Source organism: Lytechinus pictus, chromosome 3 (assembly GCF_037042905.1).
Source record: "Lytechinus pictus isolate F3 Inbred chromosome 3, Lp3.0, whole genome shotgun sequence".
Taxonomy (NCBI): Eukaryota; Metazoa; Echinodermata; class Echinoidea; order Temnopleuroida; family Toxopneustidae; genus Lytechinus; species Lytechinus pictus.
In genome coordinates this window covers 39,364,242-39,390,147 of record NC_087247.1, presented here as the reverse complement: position 1 = coordinate 39,390,147, position 25,906 = coordinate 39,364,242, and the positions used below count along the sequence as shown (strand labels likewise).

Sequence of the window (25,906 nt, the reverse complement as noted above, 5' to 3'; positions counted from 1 at the left end):
AAGTGTTACGTGTCGTACGGGATATTTCTGAGTCCCACACGACATTTTCACCTTTAATTCACCCATAATCAAACTATTTTTTTAATGGAAATCAGCTTTTCATTTTACTACCCAATACTGTATAACATTATCATTGACAAAAAAGAAATTTTCATTGCTCGAGCAATCAGCTAAGAGACTTAAAATTGGTGTTGAAATGTATCGTACGACACATGAAATTGCCCACTCGCTTCCATCTTGTGTAGAATTGATCTAATCTTTCATTTCAGATAAACCAAAAGTCTAATTACCTGTCCTCCCAAAAAACTCTCTGCTCTTGTTAAGAAACTTGTATTTATAAGCCCAGCATATATTCAATATTCCAGACACATTTAACAACAATAAACTAGCTGGACATGAAAACACTGCTTTATTCATTTTATTTTCCACAGGAAAAAATAAAAACCAGAAATTATCTTCTATAAAAATACATGAGCAAGAAATTCAAAGTGACTGTCTTGCAGTGACGCTCATCACTTAAAACCATAATTACATGTAGGTGTGTGAAAATTAAAAAAAATGAATTCAAAAAAAATTTGTAAGATAATAACATTAATTCATGTTTTCACTTGTATTAGAAAGCTTGAAATAGGACGTTCATAAATACAATGTATGTCAGACCTAGATGTAAATTTAGCAGGCTAGCACTACTAAGCAATTCATATCCTGACGTATGTAAAAACACATGTAAAAACATGTGAAATGTACACAAAGGTTCACTGACAGTTGTCATTGAATACAATTTTTAAATAAAAATATATTTATAACAACTTATCTTTTTATCAAATACAAGTAAAACAAATACTCAAATAAATGCAACTGTAGAAGATATGCCAGTGTTGTACATGTATGCTTCTTTGTATGGACAAGACATCACTGACATCAGTATTTCCTATTGCATAAGATTTCACATCAACTGGTGGGAAGTACACACATTTCCTACAATGCTTTTAGCAGTTCCCATCGGGGCAAAAAATATTTATAAATTTGGTAATTAAAACCATAGTGATGTCCATGTTTTATTGCCTGATTCTACAATCTAAGCCAATAGATGCTTGGGGGCTTTGGGTGCTTTTATGTACAAAAAACAATGCTCTTTTTCTCCATACTTAATCTGCAAAAATATCCATTTCAACACTGTATATTCATATTCATAGATGATGCGATCATTCAGGCAAAGATGAAGGAAAAATAATTTCTGTCCACACGCTGTCTGTTAAACAACTAAAACCTTTTTATAAAGAATAATAAGACAAGTACGATTGATTGACTGAATTCTCATGGATTTTTAGAGGGACCACCTGGTTCCTTTTGACACTAGGTTAATCCATACAGTATGACCATATTCACATGATCTGCATAAATTTGCTGCAAAATCGGTGCCAATGTCTCTCGCTTCTGCTATGCAGGCAAGACAAAAATGAGAACCTCCATTGATACAAATATTCTTATTAAAATAAAATCCACTAATTTCACAAACGTACAGCGATCTAATACATATTTAGGGCCCATCTTTAATACAAAGAGACTTGTGATTGATCCAATGAAACTGAAATATGGCAAATCATTATTGTTGCAATTCTTCATTGAGGGTTTGCACCATTTATTTAAAACAGGAGCTCACAAAAGGGTAAAAACATTAAAGCATGCATGTGTTTATCATAATTGTGAAACATGTCAACTGTCTGGTGTTTGTGGTTTTCCATAGATAATGTTAATTGGATCAAGTTTAACAGTTTGCGAACTGTTGCAAGTTGTTTTACTGCACAATGAATCAATTTGGCAATAGGCTTCATGAACAACCCTCTGAATCAAACTTTCTCAAGGAAAGCAACTATCCTGAGTGGATGCCCAAGGTTTGCCTGACCCTTCACTTTGACAAGATACCCATATTACAGGAATCATCAACATTTCCATTCTTCATCACACAAAGATCTAGATATAATGACCTTCAATTCCAAAATTGAAATTTCAACATTTTCTTTACAAGATATATCCAATATCAATTCTCAGTATAATAAACAGTTTAGAAATGAATTTTGGTTTGACTTGAATAAAAAGTGAAATACTGTCAATTTTATCCAATAATTTGATGTGAAATAAGAAAATCATTTAAAAGCTTGATGTTGTTTTAAACTGGGCGTTGTGGCGTGCGCCTGTAATCCAAGCTGTGGGGAAGTTACAAATTTGATGCAGAGGTTCGAGCCCTGGTCACGTCTTTCGGATGGTGACGTTAAAGGTCGGTCCCAGACGTAAATAATCATATCTGATTGATACACGTCTGACAAAATCTCAAATACACACACAAAGAGAGTGCTATGGATGGCATGCAAATGAGGAAACTAATGATGTTAAACACACTACTTGTTTAATTCTACATCTGATTTTGATAAAAAGTTCATTTGACAAGTTTACTCAAGGTATGATGGATTAATGATGAAACTAAATGAATACAACTTGATTATCAGATCTAGTATCAGAAACAAAATGAGCATTCAAAAGCCTGTCAATAGTTGCTGTAAAAAGCAAGTCTAATATTTCCAATTTAACAGAGCCGTGACCACTGAAACATTTCTCCACTTTTTAAGAATATCTAGCACCTTATCCCAGTCATGTCTAAAAAGTGGGCCTCTGAACACAAATGATTGCTATTATAAATTTACAAAGATTACATCCAGAAATTTCAGGCCATTCTATGGTTAAGAGGGAGTTTCATATTCAAAAAGAAAATATACTTACATGGATTTTCATTTTTAGTCACGATCCTAACCAAAATAGAACTTTCATGCAAAATCACAAATCCATAAACAAAATATGTTATTACTTCAAATTATCCAAACAAAGCTGAAATGGTAGTGGGACTAAGCATTTATATAATGTAGTGATGAACAGAACAGTGATAACTAATTTAGGAAGGTTTGCACAAAATCTTTAAAAAGGCTTTAAAGAGTGCATATTTTTACAGTATAACATGCTTCACTGCTATGACCACATTGGTCACATCAGACTTACGCATAATTCTTAGTGATCTCTGGGTCAAATGATCATATGCATGTTGGTATTTATGCAAGACTTAAAATTCACTTACCCCTCTTAGTAATAATTTTTCCAGATTAATATGACAGACATACATGTACACTTCAAGAAGCTCTCATCATATCAAACTGATCCCTCTGAGAGGATGTTAAGCTATCTATCCTCTGGTTGCTTACTACGAAGCATTTTGATTTTCTTTGAAATTAGAACCCAACTAAAACATGTGTGATATTAGGTGAAAGTTGCAGAAAATATTGATATAAATATGCATATTTTTAGTAGGATACCGAAACTCATATACATGAAGATAGTGAGGTACCATCTGATAGCATACATGTACATGTACATCTTGAGAAAAAAAACATAATAAATAAATATAGATATAAGTTAATAGCATGACTTTATAGGTAACATAGCTCTGAATATGAATATTGATTACTTGGCAAGACAGAATCAGTGCAACCAAAATATCACATCAAAGGTATGAAGAATTCTCACTTCTTCATCTTACATGGTATACAGTATAGAGCAGGGACTCTCAATTAGTTTTGTTGAAGTGCTAAACTTCTTATTGGAAATCTGTACAATGCAAATATCCAACGTAGCAAGTAGAGCAAACAAAAACCTCATGGCATTAAATCAAGGAGCCTGCACAAGGCCACTCTAGGCTTTTGAATATGGGACCTTTTAAATGATTTAATAACTGCTAATATTTATTTTAACAGTATACATATGAACTCTTAACACAACTAATGAAAAAATATGTTTTGTTTTCATAGTGGCTTGCATGAGCCACTTGGCAAGGCCTAATGTACCAAGAGTGGCTCCGATCCGATTATGAACCCCTTGTTCAGCCTAACATAACATCATATAAAGGTAAAAAACTAAATCCTGATATAACTTATAATAAAACATATATGAGAATTTCATTACAAGATAATCAAATATGAATTTTACATTCTGCCTAGTAATCAGATGAACAAGAACAAAACAATCTTTCCTTTTCATACTGATCTTATCAAAGCCATCCTACCTTCGAGATCATTGTTTCTAATACATTTCTTGGACTTGAGTCTACCTGCCCCTGATATTGTACAGTGTATGTGACTTTCATTACAAGATCATACAGTACATGTATGTATTATTTAGACTCATTATTCCATCAAGAACCATACTTTCTCCATTTTACAATGTGAAGTCTCTTTTCGTCTGATAACTTATGTGAAAAAGTCTTTCAGCCTTCCCTCATTTACCTTCCTTGGTCAGTGGATTCACATCAAGCATACAAGTCTGCATCCTACATCATAGCTCATTGCACGTCACATCGTATATCGACTTCCGGTCTCTCCTCATCAGATTCACTTAGGTACAAGGATAAGTCTGTGACATACGCCCAATCCTTCTCATCATTCAAGTCCTTCTGCCTCCCATACGATCAAATGTATTAAGAACCTTCATGACAAGAGGATCCTCTACAAAGTCAGCATTCTGCATAGCACTTAGACCATTGAGGGCTATATCACCTTGGTGATCCCACTGTCCAGAGACTTGTGATCCTAGAGGCAAAGTCTGTCTGTCACCAGGTAAGGTGCTCACTGATTGAGAGAGTTTCTCTTGGAGGTATTGGAGTTTGTCTTCTGGCTCGGATAGTTCTGCAGAATGCCACTCGAAGTATGGAATCTGGTGGAGAAGAGGATTGTCAATATAGTAATTGTACTATTGGTACACAATCAATTGTACACAATATTTGTATTTCTTTATGATATAGGCCAGCAAATTGATTCTTTATAAATTTTCCACTGTGAATGTTCTCCTGTATCTATTGGCACCTGTATGACAGAAGGGCTTTGTTCAAGCAAGCTATGCAAAATGTTATGTACAGTCCATGCAGGCATGAACACCCTTTGGCCAGATGCACAGGAATGCGGAGTCAATTACTGTATAAATCTTAAGCCTATCTACCCAAAAAACGATGACATGTACAAATACCTCTTCAAAAAGATGCATGTCATATATTTTGAAAATGTTTGTTAACAAGTATTAACACATTCTTCAGTTATCTCACCTGTATGTACTTGTATCCCATGAGCTCTAGATGACGCTTCTTCATAGCTATAATACCAAGGGCATGACGAGAGTTGGCGCAGTATGAATTACTGAACAAATAGTCAATAGCAACCCTGTAAGAAAAACAAATATTTAAATCTTTAACTTTAAATAAACTTATTTATTTTGGGTGACTACCAATGAGTATGAATGTGTTAATCATTCCTTAAATTCACAGTAAGTTATTTTCACTGACAACAATTACTACCAGTGGAATGTGAAAAACACCAATAACAAGACTAATCTCACAATCTTGTTGTTCCTCAAAACAGATGAGATAATGAAATAAAATAAAAATGAAATAAACATGTATACCAGGTGTACAGTACTTGAATTCCAGTTTCCATATTTTACATCAACATTTTCAGTTCTAAGCTTATTTATTCATATTAATTTGCTGTTTTGATTTTAGCCGCAAAATGCAGGGATTTTCACTTTATCTCATGAGCAACACAAACACTTTGTGTGGATACTACTAGAATTTAACTTTTATTAAAGCTCCCTAGTATTAGAACTGGAAATCAGGCCCTTAAAAAACAATATTAATTTTTGCCTTTTATCCCACTACCAACATTCATAATAAATAATGTCCAGTATGTTACCTTTGAGCCCCCTCTGGCATTTGTTTAGTCTGAGTTCCCCATTGCATGAGATCAGCAAGTACACCACCGGCTACACCTTTAAGCTGATTTAACACGCTGCCGTAATCTGCACAAGGTAGAGGGCTCCCTTCATTATCAACCAAGCATTCAAAGGCTGTGGAATTATTCAAAGGTATCAAATTATTACTTGAATATGTTTACATTTGGAAATGAGATTAAAGGTATTCTACTGGTGAATTGGAATATTGACAGGGCATGATTGTGAGAATTATATAAGTACAAGTATAATGGATTTGTGTACATAAAAAGGCTACTCTTCTGCATGAATCAGAATGACCCAGTTCAAGATCGGGTGCACCATCACATTTTAATGTCTACATTCACAGTCACACTTAAATTCATAGGTGTGTGTGCCCTGCAGTATACAGCGCATCGCCACAGAGGTCAAATCATGCTCAGAGGATGTACAAGACTGTCTAGTCATCTATGAGGTTACACACGAGACTGACTTTAAATCTAAGTGGAACACCCCCCCCCCCCAGGTCCACTATGTATGTGTTCTTGCTAATTTGGATTGTAAAGTTGAATTCGGTTTTGTTGTTGTTTGGTACAATGCCTTTATTTTGCTTGAAATGCATAGAAAGGACATAGGAGAATTGGCTTTGATAAAGATTGAACATAAATAAAGCAGCTTGTACAAAGATTATCCAAAATTTTCAAAGTTTTTCATTCATAAAACAATTGGGCAGTATGATCTCTGTAATGGGAACCAGCACAAAATAATACCTACTTTTAAAATTTTAAAACTGAATCATTTAGATTTTGGAATTTGCCCAAACAAGATAACAATAATGCATATTTTGCTAATAATGAAGTATTAAATAACAAGATTAAAACTATTACTTACAGATATCATAGTGATACGGAGTGACAACAAAGGATCTTAAGAACTGTGGACCACCAAGAACATCTGCTAGAGCACTTTGAATCTCTCTCAAAGAGGAGTGAACAAGAACTTTTCCTGATACATAAAAAGAATAACAGAGTTTAGCATAAAATTTAGCATATAAAATACCAACATGCATGATGGAAGTAAAAAAAAAAGTTGGGAAAGTGATTTGATTGAAAGAAAACTGATATTAAAACAGTTCATGACTTGTCAGGAAACAAGCAAGATGAATTATTATGTAATTGAATGTCATTAGCCAGGTTTCTCCTTTAGCCTTGTGTTAAATTGAGTGTGATGGTCAACAACATGTGATATACTGACTGAGTCATGCTCATAAAAAAAAACCATGGGAAATCTAAATGAATCAAAATGATGATATTAGTAGCTGGATTTATATGATGCTCTTTCCAGAGGATATAAAACACAACTATTGCTACCCTGGCTTCAGCTTGAGCTGTATACCAGAGCAAAGGAAGGTCAAACAAATTTTATGGTAAGTACAAACTCAAAGAATATAAGTGTAACCAAATCTAAACCTCAAGATCTGTTCAGGTGCATTGGTCAGTATTTTTTTTTTTAATAATTCATCAAGATGAATTGACTCTATGAATCTATAGATTACCACTATAGACGATATAGAAGACCACTCATAATCAATGGAGACAATAAAAGCAGTCTTTAAAAGCAAACTCTCAATGGGGGAAACTATTCAAGGGTCAGCAACCTTGTGGTATTATGAGACAGTTTGTCCTTCTATTTCAGTGGTTACAGAAGCAGGTTTTACTGTACTTACGGCTCTTGAGGATATCCCTGCAAAAATCTTCATGAAACCAGGGCACCTGCATCTCTGGACATTCCAATGCTACAGATCTGTTTAGGTGCATCAGCTTTCTACGATACATCATACTTCTCTCAGGTATGGCTAGTCAGCAAAAATCATGGAAATCAAAATTAATTAGGATATAATAAATAAGAGACTAAACTTAAAGTTTGAGAAAGTTATACCATCAAATTTCAAATGTAAGGAAAAGTTAATGTTTCCAATGATATCTTAATTATGGTATGTCATTATTCTCTTGCATTATTAAAGGAATACAGAATAAAATAAAACAAGGCAATAGTTTGATAAGATTAAAAGCAGTACTTTTGTTTTAAAATGTAAGGAATATTTCATGTTTTATAAGGGTCAGGATGTCTGGATATCCTCATCATGGAAAAAAGTTGAATCAACATGGAAAGGGGTTGACTAAGGAAAAAAAAACACACGACTTATCGTAAAATAGTGTCTTATTATAAATCACAAAATCTAAAATTTCCTTTAAAAATATGCAGGGAGTGGGGAAGCAAAATTGCTTTCAAGAACTTAAAATCTGTTCTGAATGTTATTTTTGGAGGAGGAAAAATAATGTGAAAGATTAGTACTGAAATGTGACATAAATATATCTCACTTTCTAGTTCCTCATCAAGTCTGGTAAGGAAGTCCAAGCTGAAGATTTTCTTCAAGACAGTCTCTGGGTATCTCTGACTCAAGGCACAAATATTAGCAACATCTACCACATATCCTGCAGGAAGACTGTCAAGGAAAGGCTCCATACGACTGATACAGGCATCAAATAGATCAGAAGCATTGTTTGGCTTGTAGTTAAGAGAACTGAATGGACTCAGGATGTAACTCACTTGAAGCGGGGTTATCTTATTGGTATTCTGAATGACAAGCTTGGCAATTTCATCCAGGAGGTCTGGTTGAAGGCATTTGCTCCTGAAGACATGCCTGGCACAATCAACAGCTAACTGTGGTGTCAACTTAGAGAGGATATGAGAATAGCGTTGCATGGCTACTCCAATGAGAAAGGTCTGATCACCTTCTTCCAGCAGGAAGTCAATGATGTTGTTTAGGTACCAGACACTTGTTATCTGATTGATAGAGTTAATGGCCAGTTCCTGGAGCCGTTCTATGAGATTGGTACATCCATTTGGCAGTGGGCCCTTCCTTTCCATTCTCCTGGAGATACGTACAATGGAGTTAAGGAGCTGGTTGATACCTGGGGTGTGAAGTTGATGTAGGATGGCTGATGCTCGACTGAATACCATATTGCTAACAGAGGATACCGGCAAAAGTGAAATACAATAGATTATATGCACGACGCGTCCTGGAGCAATAGCATGGTTAAGCATATGAGCAAGATCTATGTACATATTCTTGTACAATGTTTCATTGATAGCTTCAATTCTAATAAGAAATTCTAAAACCTTTGCAACACCATCCACTGACAAGTTTCTGCAACCATGAGCTTGGAGCTTTGCAGTTATTTTCTTGGTCAAAGGTGTCATGGCAGTGTAGTTCATTGACTTCAGGCCATGACAAAGGTGGTGCAAGTAGTTCATGGGTACTCGGTCTATGAGCTCTACTGCCTTGTCTTCTAGCTGAAACTTGGTGTCTGCTTTAGCTCTCTCAGCAAGAATATTGATGACTAAACTAGCCTCAGCACCATCATTAATTTCAGGTAACTTTCCTCTGAGATATGTTGATACTCTTGGCTGGATGTTCTCTCCATTGTAGTCAAGTCCTCCATGCAGTTGCTGATAAATAGTACATACATTTTTAACACTTATCTCATCCTTCTCCATCTTCTCTAAGAACAGCTTTGCACACTTCTCTATCAGTGCTTGTGGAGATCCACTGACTTTTGCTGCTGCCTGCAAAACTCTCCTCAAGTCATTCTTTCCAACTGAATCAGCATCCAACCTATCTATGAATTCCAGAGCCTTGGCAAATGAGCGAGAGCAGAGGGATGGAGAGGCCAATGGTAGACACTCTCTCATCCATGCAGAGAGCTCTCTGATGTCTTCTATAGTGTCCAACTTCTGCCCAAAGGCATGAGTTACAGCTCCACAGGATGAAGTCTTCCCTTCATGTAGGTCACTGAGACACACTGCTACTTTGGACAACTGCTTGCAAGACATCCTGTCCAAACAGCTCAAGCATTTGTTTCTCAGTTCTCTGATTAAGCTGTGTGTTAAATCTTGACTGAGTAACTTTATTGCAGCATAGAGGACGTCTGGCAGGACATCTTCTTTCATCAGATGGACTTTATTCTCTGCAAGGACACACAAACTCAAGAAATCCCTATTGTGATGGACTTCAGTCTCAAGGACACAAGTCCTATTGGGAGTGAATTTCATAACTTCCCAAAGCTGGACCAATGCATGACTGACATGGTTCTCATCCAGCTTTGCCCGATTCTGACCAACCAGCATAAGAAGGTTGGTGTGATCCAAACAAGACTCAATGTCTTCCAGCAATCCCAGAGAACATGAAGTGTGAAACTCCTTCAGACCAGCAAATGGATGAGAGTGTTTAATGGAACTTTTCTTGACTTGAGTATTACTATGATGAACACCTTTCTTCCTTGTTAGATATTTTGCACTGATTATCCTGTTCTGAGGTTGTGCTGTATGATAACAAGTCTCAGTTGAAAGGACTCTACAGAAGATGGGTTGTACTGACGACAGACTTTGATGATGTATACCAACTCTTCTTACTATCCTACAGCTTGCCATGATGGAGTTCCTTATCTAAATTGATTTGTTTGCATCAAGGCTTTCCTGTAATGAAGAAAAAGAAATGATTTGATCATTTGCTACAGAAAATATTTAATAATATTTGATAAAAACAAAAGTATAAGATTTGATAATTAGGCAAGATACATGTAGTTTAGAAATAAATACTTAAGTATTGCAATGTACACTCATCAGAATATGAATGAATTGGTAGCAAGATACATGTACTAGGCCTAATCATTTGACACTCAATTGATTGAAATGGTTATACACTGGTAGAAAACTGGAAACAGATTTTACAGAAAATATATTTTTTACATTTGAAAATGTTTAAGTAAACAATAATAGAGTACCTTGAATCTGACTGAATGTCCAAGACTGATTTGATGGGGCATTGCAAGAAACTTGCGATCAATTGCAAGACTAGATGTCTAGGTCTATATTTGGTCCCTAATTAGGTAGGACCAAAAAAAAATGAAACAGCATTTCTACTAAAAAAGCATTACTTTAATATATTCTTTATTAGCATCAGACATGGCGCAAAACTTACCTCAAAATTTCCTTAATATTGAAAAATAAGGCTAAAACATTAAATGTGCCAGGAATTGCATGTGGCATAATTAGTCCATCCCTGACACTATCCTATAGAGTAAGCCATTCTGTGTGGGCTAGTGGCTACAAATATGCATTTTAAAGTCTTTATTATGCTGACCTAGCCTATTTGAGCCTCTGAGGGGAGCTGTGGAAACATGTCACATCAAAAGATAATCAACTTGGCTGCCAGAAAATGTGAAAATGTCGCCAAGTTGAACTACATTGTTCACTCAAAATATATAAAGAAAATTTGAGGCCAACTCGCCTATATTGGCTATATAACCTCGTTCGTAGGATGAGTGCCTATTATTGACTTTTTGGATACATGCAGGTCGACAGCACAAATCTAGTGCCATTGCCAAGCCCACCCTAATCAATGATAAGTTTTGAAATTGCGAATTTATGATGATTGCTATGATTATGGATTTATGCTAATCTGCTTCTTGAAGTTGAAACAAGAAGTGTAGGTCAATCTGGATCTAATCTGATTTGCAACAGGTAAAATTGATCTACATGTGTATCATTTGCAATTGATTGCAAATATTTTCTTGCAACACCCTTAACTTTAGTCATGTTACTATGTTAGTAATGTTAGTTTGTTACATCAGTACAGTCAGTAGATTTAACAATAACAGTTAACGTTCATGACGTTACAATGGAGTCAGTCAGGTCTAGACAGCTGGCAGCCGTCTGTTTCGAGGAGTTTTTTAACATTTTTTTATTTGTTTAATTCCTCCTCGTACACAGACGGCTCGCTACCGTGCAGCCACCATTAGGGGACTTGCAATGCAAAATCCCCCCGTCGGGGCTCTTCAATTTTTGTCTTTAATGAATAAATTTTTTGAAAATTAACGCGACCAAAATGCAAATTAATATTCCCTCTTGCCATTAATTGCCAAAAAACAGAGAAAAATCAAGTTAAAAGGAACAAAAACAGTGACTTACCTCGGCTGTCGCGCAAATTCACTTCCCCGTTTTATCCGCTCTTAAGTACATAAACATATGGCCATTGAGTCCCCTGTACAGATCGCGCTAGAACTTCGGTCTCTGTATTTGGTGAGTGAAGCCAACGGAGTTCAGCTGAACAACCAACATAACAGAGACTGTAGACCAAAAGCTTCGGTCTCTGTTATGTTGGTTGTTCAGCTGAACTCCGTTGGCTTCACTCACCAAATACAGAGACCGAAGTTCTAGCGCGATCTGTACAGGGGACTCAATGGCCATATGTTTATGTACTTAAGATCGGATAAAACGGGGAAGTGAATTTGCGCGACAGCCGAGGTAAGTCACTGTTTTTGTTCCTTTTAACTTAATTTTTCTCCGTTTTTTAGCAATTAATGCCAAGAGGGAATATTAATTTGCATTTTGGTCGCGTTAATTTTCAAAATTTTTATTCATTAAAGACAAAAATTGAAGAGCCCCGACGGGGGGATTTTGCATTGCAAGTCCCCTAATGGTGGCTGCACGCTAGCGAGCCGTCTGTGTACGAGGAGAAAAAAAAAAAAAAATGTTAAAAAACTCCTCGAAACAGACGGCTGCCAGCTGTCTACAGAGACTGAAGCTTTTGGTCTAAGACTAAGTCAGGTCCAACTTTAGAGTTAGACTAAGTAACTAGAATAATTAATTTGAATAGAACATTACCAACCATGCACATGAATTATGATTTATATTTATTGGCTATAAATAACCTCGTTTGTAGGATGAGTGATTAGAACTTAGAAGTACGGTAATATAGAACCTACTATGGCTATGCCATGATGGTATGATTGATGGGAGGTCGGGTGTCCGGACACTATGTATTTTTGAAGCCTTCTAACCTTCTTTTTTGTCTTTGGATTACACTAAAAATATGAATTCAATAGTTATAATCATCTTCGATTTTGTTCTCTCTGATATTTCCTAACATTTTGTACTAAAAATTGATGAAACTTCGCTTGTAAATTTTTCCAAATGACTTTCTAATTGATCGTCCGGACACACAACCTGTCCGGACACACTACAACTGGGTACGTATACCGGGTACATGTAAAGTTATTCTAAATCTAACTTTCTAAGTTTAAAACAGAATTGGTACTTACTTGGCCTCCCAACAAGTTCCAGTTTGCAGCGAGTGAATGGGGTTCCTGCTAATGTTACCGATTTTAGTTAGATATATCTCACTGTGGATGCTTTGCCTTTGCCTTTGGCGGTATGTCAATGCATTGCACTGTATCGAATTGTGTAATCTGTGTTTGCTGCGGTGTAAAGGTAATCTTTTCATAACAGTTACATAGTCGATTGCGCAACGCCAACATACGGCACCACTAATACCGCTTCGCTCGCGCCGCTCAGCGCCAGGTCGGTCGAGTGTGTGGTGTGATCACTCGACCCCGCACTCGACGTAAACCTACCGTACATAAATTGAAAAAAAAAGTTAAAATCGATTCTAAGAATTTTTAGAACCATTTCTGGTTCCAAATAAAAGTTTATAAATACGGGACAAAGAAAGGTTCTCCGATCTCCATTTTTAGGCCAGTGTGTACTGTGTATTCGGTAAATAAATTACCTTCTTGTCCGGATGTGCAATTGGGTGTCGAATTCTTGTATGCCGTAGTTTACATGGCCGAGCTGACTCACGACGAAGCTAGCTAGCTCGAGCAGCAACTGCTCAGTGCTGCTGTACGTAGAGCGGAACCTCGCGGTACCCGGCCGCGCCGGGGAGCGCTAGGCCTAGGGGGGACCTGGCCAGACGGTGCGCGTGCCGCTGCAGTTCAGTGTATGGTGCATGCAGCTCAGAGCAGTGTAGGTATTCCACACGTCGGGCTTGGACTCTTTTGAAGCTAGCTGAATCGGGAGCTGCTGCTGACTCTCAGCCTGCATGACATGAGCAGATGTAAAATGGATCAAATTCAGCGTGCAGAAATCACCCTTCTTCAAAGTTTGCAAGAAACATTCCCTGATCATGAGACGTTGATATTAGCCATATCTCGTTTTGGAGCTCCTAAAAATGCATTTCTTCTGTGTTTTCCAATTGCATTTTGTGTTTTCGGCGCCAGGTCTGGATTGCAGATTTTGTGGGTAGCTGTGCTATCAGAATGGCTGAATGCTGTTTTGAAATGGTAATTGGCTATTTTTACTAGTCTGCCTCAGTAGGCGGGTCCTCAAAAAGTAGCTTCTTTCATCCAAGTGATATTCATGACTAGATTTAGTTAGACAAGGAACCTAGTCATATTAAAGGGGAATCCAACCCAAAGAAAAACTTGTTGGTAGAGGAAAAAGAAAAATCAGACAAGTTGATAGGTGAAAGTTTGAACAAATATAAGACAAACAAGACAGTGACTGAGTGAGTTATTAATTTTTAGGTAATTATAGGTAATGACTATAGGGGAGAGCGGGGTTAGTTGGAACGCGGGGTAAGTTGAAACATTGTAATTTTCTTTAACGCCTTTAAATAAATTTATTCATTTCTATGACAATATAGTTTATATACAGGCCTTGTCATATGCCATGGTGGTCAATGCATGGATATATGCAGTGTAGTATGTAGAGTGCATTGTACACCGTATAGTCCCTATGGATAAATGACATTTTCTTTTATTTGATAAGAGATATATTTCACAAATATCCGTAAGACCCAAAGTGGAGGAATAAAAGCAATCTAGCTATATGAAGCTGCTTGCTATTGTTGACCTCGTACCATCTAATATCCCAGAACCCCAGGATGATAAAACCCACTTTTTGGCTGAAAAATGGAATGTCGAACTATTATTATTTACAAGTAATGAAGTATTACTTGGAATTATATATAAATAATTAGAAATGTTATTTTATATATAGTAATTATTTACAAAAAGAATGTAAATTGTATATAAATAATAGTTATTATTTAATGAATAATGATTATATAACAAATAATTGTTCTATATAATATTGGTACAATCGTGAATCGGCGCCTCATATATAACGTGGGATCTAACTCAGCTCGACTCACGTTAGCTTGCTCCATGCTACCGATGCACGTCGTGTCCGACCGCGGCCGGGTCCGGCCGCCTTGGGGCCATTGCATACAGGCATGTCCGCATATGGGAATGATACGATGTAATATCGATGTGGCAGATATGGCAAGTTCCGACTCGGAGTCCTCGTATAAGACACAGTAGAAGTCCGGATCTATTCTAAGTTAGTTGAGCCACATGGCTGATTTGCTTGTTTGTTATGTTAAAACAGTAGTCGAGTACATTTTATTTTAAGGCACTTAATTGCCGGCTTAAAACGAAACTCGAATTTCAATTTCATTTTATTTTCCCTGCATGTCTGTCCCACTGAAGACACCGTTAAAAAAAAATCGCACCGAAATAAAAAAAATCGCCAAAAATTCAAAACGCGAGTGATTACGAACCCGCACGCGACGCGAGTGATTATAAACTGCCGACTAAGGTAGGGTGTAGGCCAAGGGAAGGGGGGGGGGGGCAATCGGTATATAATTCGTGGTGGGCATGGGCAGCGGAGAGGGCCCCAATTTTTACACTAGAATTTCCATTCCAAAGCATAGCATTTTCTTATTGAGAAAAAGGAAAGAAATCAGTTCCAAAGCTTCGCATATCTTTTGTTACGCCGTTCTGGTCGCATTAATCCGCTACAATGAGCTGCATTTTTGTCGCACCTGCTTAGCAGAGTGAGACTATAGGCGCTGCTTTTCCGACGGTGGTCACTGGTGGCGTCGGCATCAAATCTTAACCGAAAGTTAAGTTTTTTAAATGAGAGCATAACTTAGAAAGTATATGGACCTAGTTCATAAAACTTAATCAAGTATCAAACATCCTGTGCGAGTTTCAGGTCACATGACAAAGGTCATTTCAGGTCAATGAACTTTGGCCAAGTTGGGGGTGTTTTATGTTTGTTGAATTACCATCATAACTTTAAATTTGTACATGGTCTAGTTCATAAAACTTGAACTTAAAAGTAATCAAGTATGTGTGAGTTTCAGGTCTAATGACCAAGGTCATTGAACTTTGGCCAAGTTGGAGGTAATTATTAAATTGCTGTCATAACTTTCAAAGATTATAAATTGTGGACATACATGTAGGGGTAATCAAATATCACTGACAAGTCTTAGGTCACTTGATCAAGGTCAAATGTCATTTAGGGTCAATGAACGTGGTATTGTATCATTATTATATGAATGGTGTTTTTTGTGAATAATTATTTTATAGTAGTTTTCAAAGTCAGCACTGCTACGCAGGTGAGACTGCCAGAGGCGCTCCACTTGTTGGTGAAAAGCGGCCCATAGAATGCTGTCTGACCATCGCCTCTGCGCTAGTGCACCTGGCGCCCATGCTGCCGGGCTAGCTGCATGCACATATGTGCGTTCATTCCATTGGGATGCATACACACTCACATGCAGGTGAACCGCTCCAAGGACCCCTGTTTTCACAAATATTTGTAGTTCTGAAGCCTGTTTCAAAGACCCTCCTTTTTACAATAAGCCCGTTCCAAAGCCCCCGTTTTTTGTCTCACCCACGGCCCGCCGTACATACCTGCCACTTTTGTGGTCGAGTACCCCCCCCCCCCCCCCCGTGGTGTAAGGCAGTAGACTTTTGAGATGACCTGTTGAACTTTTGACAAGTGACTCTTATACTATTAATGTGTAGGGCAGTGTAGACTTTTGAGATGGCCTGTTCAAATATAGAGTATATAGACTGATTTAGATTTTCATTACCCCCTCCACTAAATTTGAAGAAAAAAATGCATGGAAAGCAAAATCATAGCAAGGATGAAATAGGCCTAATTATCTCAGACAATACTTTAAAGCAATTCTAACATTAGAACTTAGACCTTGATTTTAGACACAATTTGGCCCAGGCCAGGCTCGTGGATGTGGCAAAGCTTCTGGCCCTGGCCAGGTTTGTGTCTGTTTTCAAAACGAGGCTTTGTTCTGTAAAATGAGCTAGTACGTGCAATTCCCAAATGGGAATTTGAATAGAAAGATGATGAAAAAAGGCCAAACCGCTTTTTCAAGGTGTTTATTTTTTCAGAACAACATATTATAATTAAGATAGCTTATTAGTGATTATGTGAATTTTTCAACTTTCCCCACAGAAAACATGTTCCGTAAAATTGCATTTTCATGTGACCAAAATATTTCAAATGCGTAGAGGGGTGCGGTCAGATGCTGATATTTGATATGAAAAAAAGAAAACTGATCTCAGCAAAAGTTTTTCATCTTTATTTTTTTACAGGTATTTATGTATTGATAGTGGAAGCTTGATGAATTTTATGAAATACTGCATTTGAAAAATGAATGAAGTTGAAAAAGTGTTCGGTAATACGGTCCACTAACATATAATGTAACATACACAAAACGATTAAGTTACAAATTGAAGAAGAGATTCAAGGTTGAGCCCCGGACATGTCTTTTGAATGGTGATGTTAAAGGTTGGTCCCAGATGTTTAAATGTGACGGAGTGAAACATAACTAAGATTAAAAGAAATAGTAAAAAAAAAATGTAGGTCTAAACGTAAAGAAAATACTGAGGAAGGAATCATCTTGGGGACAAAAGAAAAGAGCATACCTAAATCTGTAAAAACCAGGATTAACCTTTAGAATATAATGTGTAATGCTATTATTTAACTATTGATATGGTAGATATATTACTGACCTATTTGATTTCAAAATTGTCTTGTGATGCAGGTTAATGATGGGACAGCGCCCCTATTGGTGGGTTATGGAGAGTCCTGTTTATATGGGTGAAGAGCGTCCATTCCTGAAACAGTTTAAGATAACATGTGAAACAGGGCCAGGTAAGAACAGATGTATTTAAAGACTTTCTTGTACTCCAAACCAGCAGGAAATATTATTCGTTAAGCTTTTCATTCACATTTTAAATCAACCTTGTGTAAATTTGCCAACCCTGGTTTGCTCACACTTTTACCTGTTTTGGAAATTAGTGGATGCGTAAGACTGTCGACCAGAAGGTCCAAAGTTCAAATCCCATTGCCGTCCCCCCCCCCCCTGCATGTGTTCCAACGTCCTGGTAAGATGTGAAATCTATTGTTATTGGTTTTTAGTTAGGTGACTGCTAATTATTCTTCCCAGGGCAGGATATTACTCTAACAGGTTACTTTGCTGTATTTGAATCTATTGGGACTAAATAAATCTGTTCAATTAGGAGAAATTCAACTTAGAAAAAAAAGATACGCAGCAAAGGTTTTGCATAATCTTGTCCAAAAAATACTTTGACTTGGGGAAAATATTCGACTTATGCAAGTTCACCTGTGTCCACATTTCAGGGTAAACCAAGATCTGATGACTGTCTTTGAATTTCTTACATTAATATATCAAGCTATATATCAAGTAGAATGTTGTGACCATTCTTTGGTCTTCTTTTTCTATAGGCTGTCCTTCAGGTCATGCCATGGTTACAACAGCTGTATGGTTTGTCTTTGTGTCATCTCTCAATGAAATGATCCTGTCTGAAGTGAAGAATTCTCACAATGCCAAGATGGCAACAAGGATCACATGGACTCTGTATGGCATTGTCTCAGTGTTGGTTTGTGTTTCCAGAGTCTACACTGCGACTCATTTCCCTCATCAAGTCATCCTGGGAAGTGTAACTGGTAAGTTACAGATGCAAGAGTGCAATGCCATGTGGGATAACTTAATGTTACTGTCTAGAAGTCCTTTCACAAAGAAAATCTTGTATGATTATCACATAGTGAACTGCAAAGAAGGGGAAGAGGTATAGATGAATCTGACCTAATGCCCCCATCTCACTAGATGGCGATTCCGCTGCGATGGTCAAAAATCGACAAAGCGTGGTATATCGTAGCTTGATCTTTTCAATCTTCTCCGTCGTACCTTGATCTTTTCTGAAGCGGCAAGGATCGCCACCATCTTCCTGGTCACCACAAAATTTTGAACATGTTCAAAACTTACGTAGCGAGAGCGCAGAGGTGCTAAAGCGCATCACAATCGAGTCATGAGCGTATTACAAACGACATATTCCTAGCTGTAACGGAGCTCCAACGCACAAAGCGTAGTAGAAGCGAATTAAAAGCGGCACCGATCGCCCGTGTTTTCAGGCCCGTTCCCAAGACAATACTGCCACGCTACTTCCGTTTACACCGTTCACACCGCGATGCTTTCTTCTTTGGGTGGCATGTGGCACACGTTCTCAGCCCGTTGCAGGCATTTGCCTTGCGCTTTTGCTGCGCCGCTGATGGCTGGGCAGTGATTGCGCAACGACTGTCCGCGCTGCTATAAAATGCCGTGCCGATGGTGGCGGATTATCACATTTGCAACAGATTACGAGGCAACACCACGACGTTTTCAAACATGCATCCCAGAAAAAGAACCAAAAAAGGGAAAGCTGGCCAAGCTACCCCTGTTAGGCCGGCGGTCCAAGAGGAAGAACAAGAGGTTATGGTGGTGGTAGAGGAGGGGAAGGAGGAGCAGAAGGAGGGTCCATCCTCAAGAAATTGAAGAATGAGGCAGTGTCATCCATTCTTAGCTCTGTCATCAACCTGTTGTAATGACCGAATTCAAGTCTTCTTTCTCCAGACAGCCAAGATCGGACCTAGTATCGTTTTGGCCTCCTCCTTCTCCTGTCCTCGTATTCAACTTCTAACTGATGTTGTTGTAGAATGCTAAGGCCGAAGGTGTATAAGCCCAACCAAATTCTGGACATCCATCTTGGTCGGAGGTTGGCAATCGACTGAAGAATGTCTCATGTGCCACGATTAATATGCCGATTGCTTGAAATTGTTTCAAGAGCCCATCATGAGCATAACACAATCGCTCCATTCGTAGCACCACTGTAGCGAGGTCCTAATTAGCGTATGAGCGTCTTTGTACGGTCACTTTGATCGCAGAAGCAGCCCATCCCATCTGCCTCGAATCGTGGCAAGAGAGTGGCAGCGTCGTACTATCAGCATATTACCATCGCCTTCAGCGCAGGTCTGTCTCAGTGAAGTTACATTGCAATCGCTCGCAGGCTAAAAATAGAATTCAAGGAAGATTCTGCTACGCTTTGCGGGATTTACACAGATCGCCATGGTTGCCATGATCGCCTTCCTAGTGAGATGGGGGTATAAGAGTGCTGTAATTCATGCTCAAATAAGAACCAAAGCACTTTCACTGGGTTATTCATTGAGCCCGGTGTTGTGCTATAATCTTTTGTCAGGTTTACATGAAGCTCCCCCTCCTCCCTGTTATAAATTAACATAATAAACAGCACCCAAGCCAAATTCATCTTTAGGGAAATAGTGCAGGGAGGATAAAGTAAACTGAATGGGTGTACCATGCAAAGTGAGGAAACTTAAAATAATTAATGAGAGATGAAAATATGATTTTGCCCACTTGATCATGGGCCTGGCATCCACTGGGCGCCTGCAGTGTCAGATCGCCGTTGCTCTATTCCTTAGGTTAGCAGCAACTTCCATCTTTTGTAATGTTTTTTGGTCTTACTTAGCCAGAGGTTGAACTCTTGACCTCCCGGTTGTAAGACAGATGGTCTACCAACTGAGTCAACGTACCGTTTAGGAGATATCTCATGTGATTTAAATCTAACATATTATTTCTCAGAAATTGAAAATAATTTTACCTAGTTGCATTCATTATATCATCAGAAACATGACCAATAACATATTTGAACAATATTTTAAGTCATCTTGAGTAATTAAAAGGTAAGTCCACCCCCCCCCCCCCCAAAAAAAAAGAGACTTGAGCTTAGATTATAACAAGAAATCAAATCAGCAAAATGATGAAAATTTTATCAAAATTGGAAGTAATCTGGTATTTCACCCCAAAAACAATTAAATATACATGTACAACTGAAAAAGGGAATTCAATTCATTTTTTTGTTATGGTACATATTTAAATAATGAAGCAGTTTTAGCATGTCACAAAAGCAAATATAATTGATATTTACATCATCATTTTGTATCATTTCTCTTTCTGCTCAATAGGAGTGTTACTGGCATCAGTAATCAGACAGTACCCTGTGGAAAACTATGGTTTTGGGTCTTACTTTCTGCTGGGATTATTCTTCTTAGTGTCGATCTTTATAGAATATTACCTGATAAGCCTCGTCGGTCTTGACCCAGCCTGGTCTTTTAAACTTGCCTTGAAAAGGTGTGTTTATCGGGAATGGGTCCACCTGGACACCACACTCTTCTATGCCATTTCCAGGGACGTTGGTGCTTTCGTCTTTGCAGGAATGATCTGCAGTTGCTTGACAGTAAACTATGAACGCACGAGGGGGCAGTATGTGATGAAAATGACTGCAACTCTTTTGACTATAGCTGCTGCATTGGTCATAGATACCATGTATGTTCCCAGAAGATATATTGTATTGTTTTACATATTAGGTGCATTCAAATCTGGATTGGTGTCGGTCAGTACTGTAGCACTCAACCAAATTGTATCCAGTTTCAGTCGTCAGAACCCGAACTTATGACAGCTACAAGATTCTAAAGAAGCATTTTTGCCTTTGTAAACCAAAATGAAAAACTTGGTGCATTGTAATGTTAAGTGAAATTCAATCTTTTCCTTGTGTTTTTATATGCCCGTCCTAAACGGGACGTATTATGGTATCACGCTCGGTGTCCGTCTGTCTGTCCGTCCGTTAACTTTTCCTTGTAAACGTAATAACTTCAGTTTGACTTAACCTACGCTCATATAATTTGGTGTGTATGATACTAGCATGGATCACAGGAAGCCTATTGATCTTGAGGTCCAAAGGTCAAGGTCACAGTGATATATATTCATCTTACCCTTCTGCAGTCCTTGTAAATCATAATGCGTTAACTTCAGTTTAATTTAACCTATGCTCATATAGTTTGGTGTGTATGATATTAGCATAGATCCCAGGAAGCCTAATGATTTTGAAGTCTAAAGGTCAAAGGTCATGGTCATAGTGACATGTTTTCATCTTACCCTTCTGATGTCCTTGTAAATGCGATAACTTAAGTTTAACTTAACCTAGGCTCATATAATTTGGTGTGTATGATACTAGCATAGATCTCAGCAATTCTATTGATTTTGAGGTCAGAAGGTTAAAAGTGAAGTCGCCACCTTCCACTTTTCCTGCTTGACCAATACATCCATTTTCCGCGTTACAGGCAGGCGTATTATGTGCTCGTCTTAGCGACACTCTTGTTTTATCGTTGTTTTTTTATATTTTGAAAATACTGTTATATTATAGTAAGTAGTCTAATTGTGAAGCAATGTTATGTTTAGATATTGTTATTGCATTAATGAATAGCAATATATTCAAAGGAAATGACCAGTCATAATACAGCATTCCATATGATTATCTTTGTTAAACTTATGTCAATTATATAACCCACCTGACCATCAACCCTGTTAGTGTATAATGAGCCAAACTCAGCCAATCACCAATTATACAATCATACTGCATGACAATTTATCCAGTTTTTATCTGATCAGTTTTAATTCCCACACATCAATTCAGATGGCTCTTTAATATGGCTTTTTTACTAGTTTCCCAGCCACAATAAAACTGATAGTGTGAAATGATAATAATTGAGGTTTAACTTCAAGGGGTACCTGTTGAGTTATCAATGTTATGATATATTTTCATGAGAATATTTGAACTAAACTAATTTGGTTTCAGCAAATAACAATTTGATAATAAAACATCTTGTAAAGTTGTAACCACATCACTGTAGATATACTGGCCCGTATTCTAAAGTTGGGTTTAAAGTTGTGGTTTAAAAATGGATAGCCAATTGTTACATAAATCACTAACAGTATCCTGATATAGAGATATAATATTTCACCTCATTTGGCTCTCAAATCATTCATAATTGTGTAAGAATTATAAATAGATTATTGTCTGCACCATCAATGAATCAGGAAAGAGCACAGTAAACATAAGAAACATACAACTTCATAAAAATTTTGACACTTTTGGCTTCCCATAATTTTAGCACAGAGTGAGACCATGGTCTAAGTTAAACCTGACTTCAGAATACGAGCCACTAGATCTGGTATATTTCCACACACCTAAATTTGGGAAATCATGTTATGTTATCTAAGCTGAAGATGATTGCTTTATGTGTAGATAAGCAGAGACTTAAGATGCTTCCCCTCTTTTCTTCTTTCCCATTTCTCCATGTACTTTTTGTATAACCCTTTTCCCTCGCCTTCCTCCTCTCTCTCTCTCTCTCCCCCTCTCTCTTTCAGTTAGCAGATACCCCTTCTCCAACACCCTCAGCCCATATCCCTTATCTTCTCTTATGTCTCTTGTCCATATTAGTTGTAAATGAAATAGCAGCTGATACTAATTTTATTATCTCTAAAACAAGTTCAAGGTAACATAGAAAACAAAGAGTTAGTACACCCATTTTTTTTTAATCATCGTCCTATTTGCTTTTCAAAATGGCCAAATGTCTTATTTATGGTATAAACTTTTTTTTTGTATTCAGACTTAAAAGAACGTCTTGATAACTCTTATTGATGCAATAGTTTCATCCCATTTGTATTTAGTTGTTTCTCGTACTGTGTTTAAACTAGCTCCATGGTGCTTTTCAAGATTTTTTTTTTTGGTGGCTTGCATACAACTCTTCCCACCCTCTGCAACAGACTGGATAAATGCCTAAAATATTCAAATCCCCATGTAATTTGACAATTACAATATTTCTCTAATACATTTTTTTCTCGCCTGCATAGCAGAGCAAGACTATAGGCGCTGCTTTTCCGACAGCGTCGTCAACATTGAAATCCTAACCAAGGTTAAGTTTTTGAAATGTCATCTTAACTTAGAAAGCATGTGGACCTAGTTCATAAAACTTATACATAAGGGTATTAGTGTATCACTGAAGATCCTGCCTGAGTTTCAGGTCACATGATTAAGGTCAAAGGTCACTTATGGTTAACAAACTTTGGCCATGTTGGGGTTATTTGAAGAATTGTCATAACTTAAAAAGTTTATGGATCTAGTTCATGAAACTTGGACATAAGAGCAACCATGTATCCCTGAATATCATGTGCAAGTTTCAGGTCACATGACCAAGGTCAAAGGTTGTCTTAGGTTCAATGAACTTTGGCTATGTTGGGGGTATTTGAGGAATTGTTATCACTTAAAGAGAAATTCCAGTAGTTGCAGTAAACACTGATTTCATGAGAAAGTCTGTAAAACCAGGCTTAATTGTCAGTATATCATCGAGGATCTAGATCTGGTACAGTTACATAAACTGAACTTTGTGAAATCTTGAAATCTACGCTGAAAAATGTTCAGACTGAACTTCCCCAACACAGATAAGCGCACGTGGGACAGTGTATAATTATTGCTTTGAGCGTCGGGCCCGACGCTCTACCCGAATCCTGTGCTTATTTGCTGATTTCTCAGCAATTACACAATTTCTTCCAGAATCCTTTGGCACATGCGTTTTATTTATACAAACAGACACTTTGGTGGTCATTTCATTGGATTCTGTACGAACTCATTTTGATATCGTTACCAAAACTAGCATTTACCTTTAAAAATATTATGGATCTACATGTAGTCCATGAAACTTGGTCATAAGAGCAATCAAGTATCCTTGAACATCCTGTGGGAGTTTCAGGTCGCATGACCAAGGTCAAAGGTCATTTAGAGTCAACAAACTTTTGTAATGTTGGGGTATTTGTGGAATTTTCATAACTTTAAAGGGATGGTCTGGGCTGAAAATGTTTATATCTAAATAAATAGAGTAAAATTTACTGAGCAAAATGCTGAAAATTTCATCAAAATTGGATAATAAAGTTATTGAATTTTGAAATTTATTGATATGCTGTGAAAACAGTTATATGCACATCGTCATGAATATTCATTAGGTAGGCTGATGATGTCACATCCCCACTTTCCTTTTTCTTATGTTATTACATTAAATAATAAATGCTTCATTTTTTCTTACATGTGGAAATGATGTGTCTCCATTATGATGAAATAAGCTGCGGCAATAAATAACTAATGCACTTAATCAGTTGTCAATCCAATTGTTTTAGTTCTTGGTAGAAAAAATTTGAATAAACCTAATTTCATATAATAAAATACAAAAGAACTAGTGGGGATATGACATCATCAGCCCTCTTAATGAATATTCATAAAGACATGCCTACAACTGTTCACCGGAATAATGCAAATTTTTAAAATTCAATAACTTTATTTGTTATCTGATTTTGATCAAATTTTCAGCATTTCACTTTGTGAATTTTACTCTAAAAAAATTGAGATATAAATATCTCCAGCCTGGACCATCCCTTTAAAAGTTTATGGATCTAGTTCTTGAAACTTGGACATAAGAGCAGCAATGTATCCCTTAATACCCTGTGCGCGTTTCAGGAACATGGCCGAGGTCAAAGGTAATTTAAAGGTCAATGAACTCTGGCCATGTTTTAAGTATTTGTTGAATTGGCATCTAGCTCATGAAACATCGACATAAGGGTAATCAAGTATTTTTTTATCACATAAGTGTTTTCTTCTGTGAATAATTATTAATTGGCTGTTTTCAAAGGCAGCACTGCTGCTATATGAAATTGCGTAATGCAGGCGAGACTGCCAGGTGTTCCACTTGTTATATAACTTCAGAGGGACATTTCTGTTTATCAAAATATGCACTTATGCAGTGATAATACTGAAATATGAATATAGATGTTGTTTGTTTGGTCTGTTACAAAGTGTTAAACTTGTTTATGAAAGCACAAAACTTTATCATATGTACAGTACTGTATGATCAAATTGTAGGATCATTATGATGATCTCATTGCACTCTGAGGGTTTTTGTACATGTATTATTACAACTCATTAAAAATGAGGCATTAATTTCATTTGTTGCTTTTGATTAAATCCTTTCTGGAGTGATACTACCTGTACTGTATATTAACAAACTGTATAATATTAATTCAAAATGCCCCTTTTTTGCTTTCAAATCCATATATTTCTATTATGCATGTCTTTTTATAACATAAGTTCATTATATTAAATCAATAAACGTTAGCAAACTTAAACTTCATGCATCACTTGGAAATAATACA

The 25,906-nt window shown here is 37.1% G+C and overlaps 2 protein-coding genes across 4 annotated transcripts; one reads left to right on the top strand and one right to left on the bottom strand.

Annotated features, from left to right (window-relative positions):
• Positions 1–405: 405 nt before the first annotated feature.
• LOC129257270 (FAST kinase domain-containing protein 1, mitochondrial-like) lies at positions 406–13,496 on the bottom strand. 2 transcript variants are annotated; one of them, XM_064097017.1, is made up of 7 exons: positions 13,433–13,496; positions 8,181–10,338; positions 7,526–7,654; positions 6,691–6,804; positions 5,784–5,937; positions 5,141–5,255; positions 406–4,755 (listed from the first exon to the last, which is right to left on the bottom strand). In XM_064097017.1, exons 2-7 carry the CDS (start codon positions 10,291–10,293, stop codon positions 4,486–4,488), a joined length of 2,895 nt encoding a protein of 964 aa, XP_063953087.1. In that variant the 5' UTR covers positions 10,294–10,338; positions 13,433–13,496; the 3' UTR covers positions 406–4,485. The 2 variants fall into 2 exon arrangements, with proteins under 2 accessions (XP_063953087.1, XP_054751531.2); XM_054895556.2 differs by lacking the exon at positions 13,433–13,496 and adding an exon at positions 12,966–13,237.
• LOC129257271 (glucose-6-phosphatase 2-like) lies at positions 13,157–25,699 on the top strand. 2 transcript variants are annotated; one of them, XM_064097019.1, is made up of 5 exons: positions 13,157–13,985; positions 17,558–17,667; positions 18,262–18,483; positions 20,833–23,369; positions 25,121–25,699. In XM_064097019.1, the coding sequence occupies exons 1-4, from the start codon at positions 13,750–13,752 to the stop codon at positions 21,321–21,323; spliced, it is 1,059 nt and encodes a 352-aa protein (XP_063953089.1). In that variant the 5' UTR covers positions 13,157–13,749; the 3' UTR covers positions 21,324–23,369; positions 25,121–25,699. The 2 variants fall into 2 exon arrangements, with proteins under 2 accessions (XP_063953089.1, XP_063953090.1); XM_064097020.1 differs by having other exon boundaries at positions 13,477–13,985; positions 20,833–23,104.
• Positions 25,700–25,906: the final 207 nt, after the last annotated feature.

Bases quoted from the DNA above. Each gene is read 5' to 3' on its own strand.
- LOC129257270 (XM_064097017.1), bottom strand. From the start codon at position 10,293: ATGGCAAGCTGTAGGATAGTAAGAAGAGTTGGTATACATCATCAAAGT. The intron at 6,805-7,525 runs GTAAGTACAGTA...TTTATGTATCAG, and splicing joins CAGGGATATCCTCAAGAGCC to GAAAAGTTCTTGTTCACTCC. The intron at 4,756-5,140 runs GTGAGATAACTG...CTTCTCCACCAG, and splicing joins TGGGATACAAGTACATACAG to ATTCCATACTTCGAGTGGCA.
- LOC129257271 (XM_064097019.1), top strand. From the start codon at position 13,750: ATGAGCAGATGTAAAATGGATCAAATTCAGCGTGCAGAAATCACCCTT. The intron at 13,986-17,557 runs GTAATTGGCTAT...CTTGTGATGCAG, and splicing joins CTGAATGCTGTTTTGAAATG to GTTAATGATGGGACAGCGCC. The intron at 18,484-20,832 runs GTAAGTTACAGA...TCTGCTCAATAG, and splicing joins CATCCTGGGAAGTGTAACTG to GAGTGTTACTGGCATCAGTA.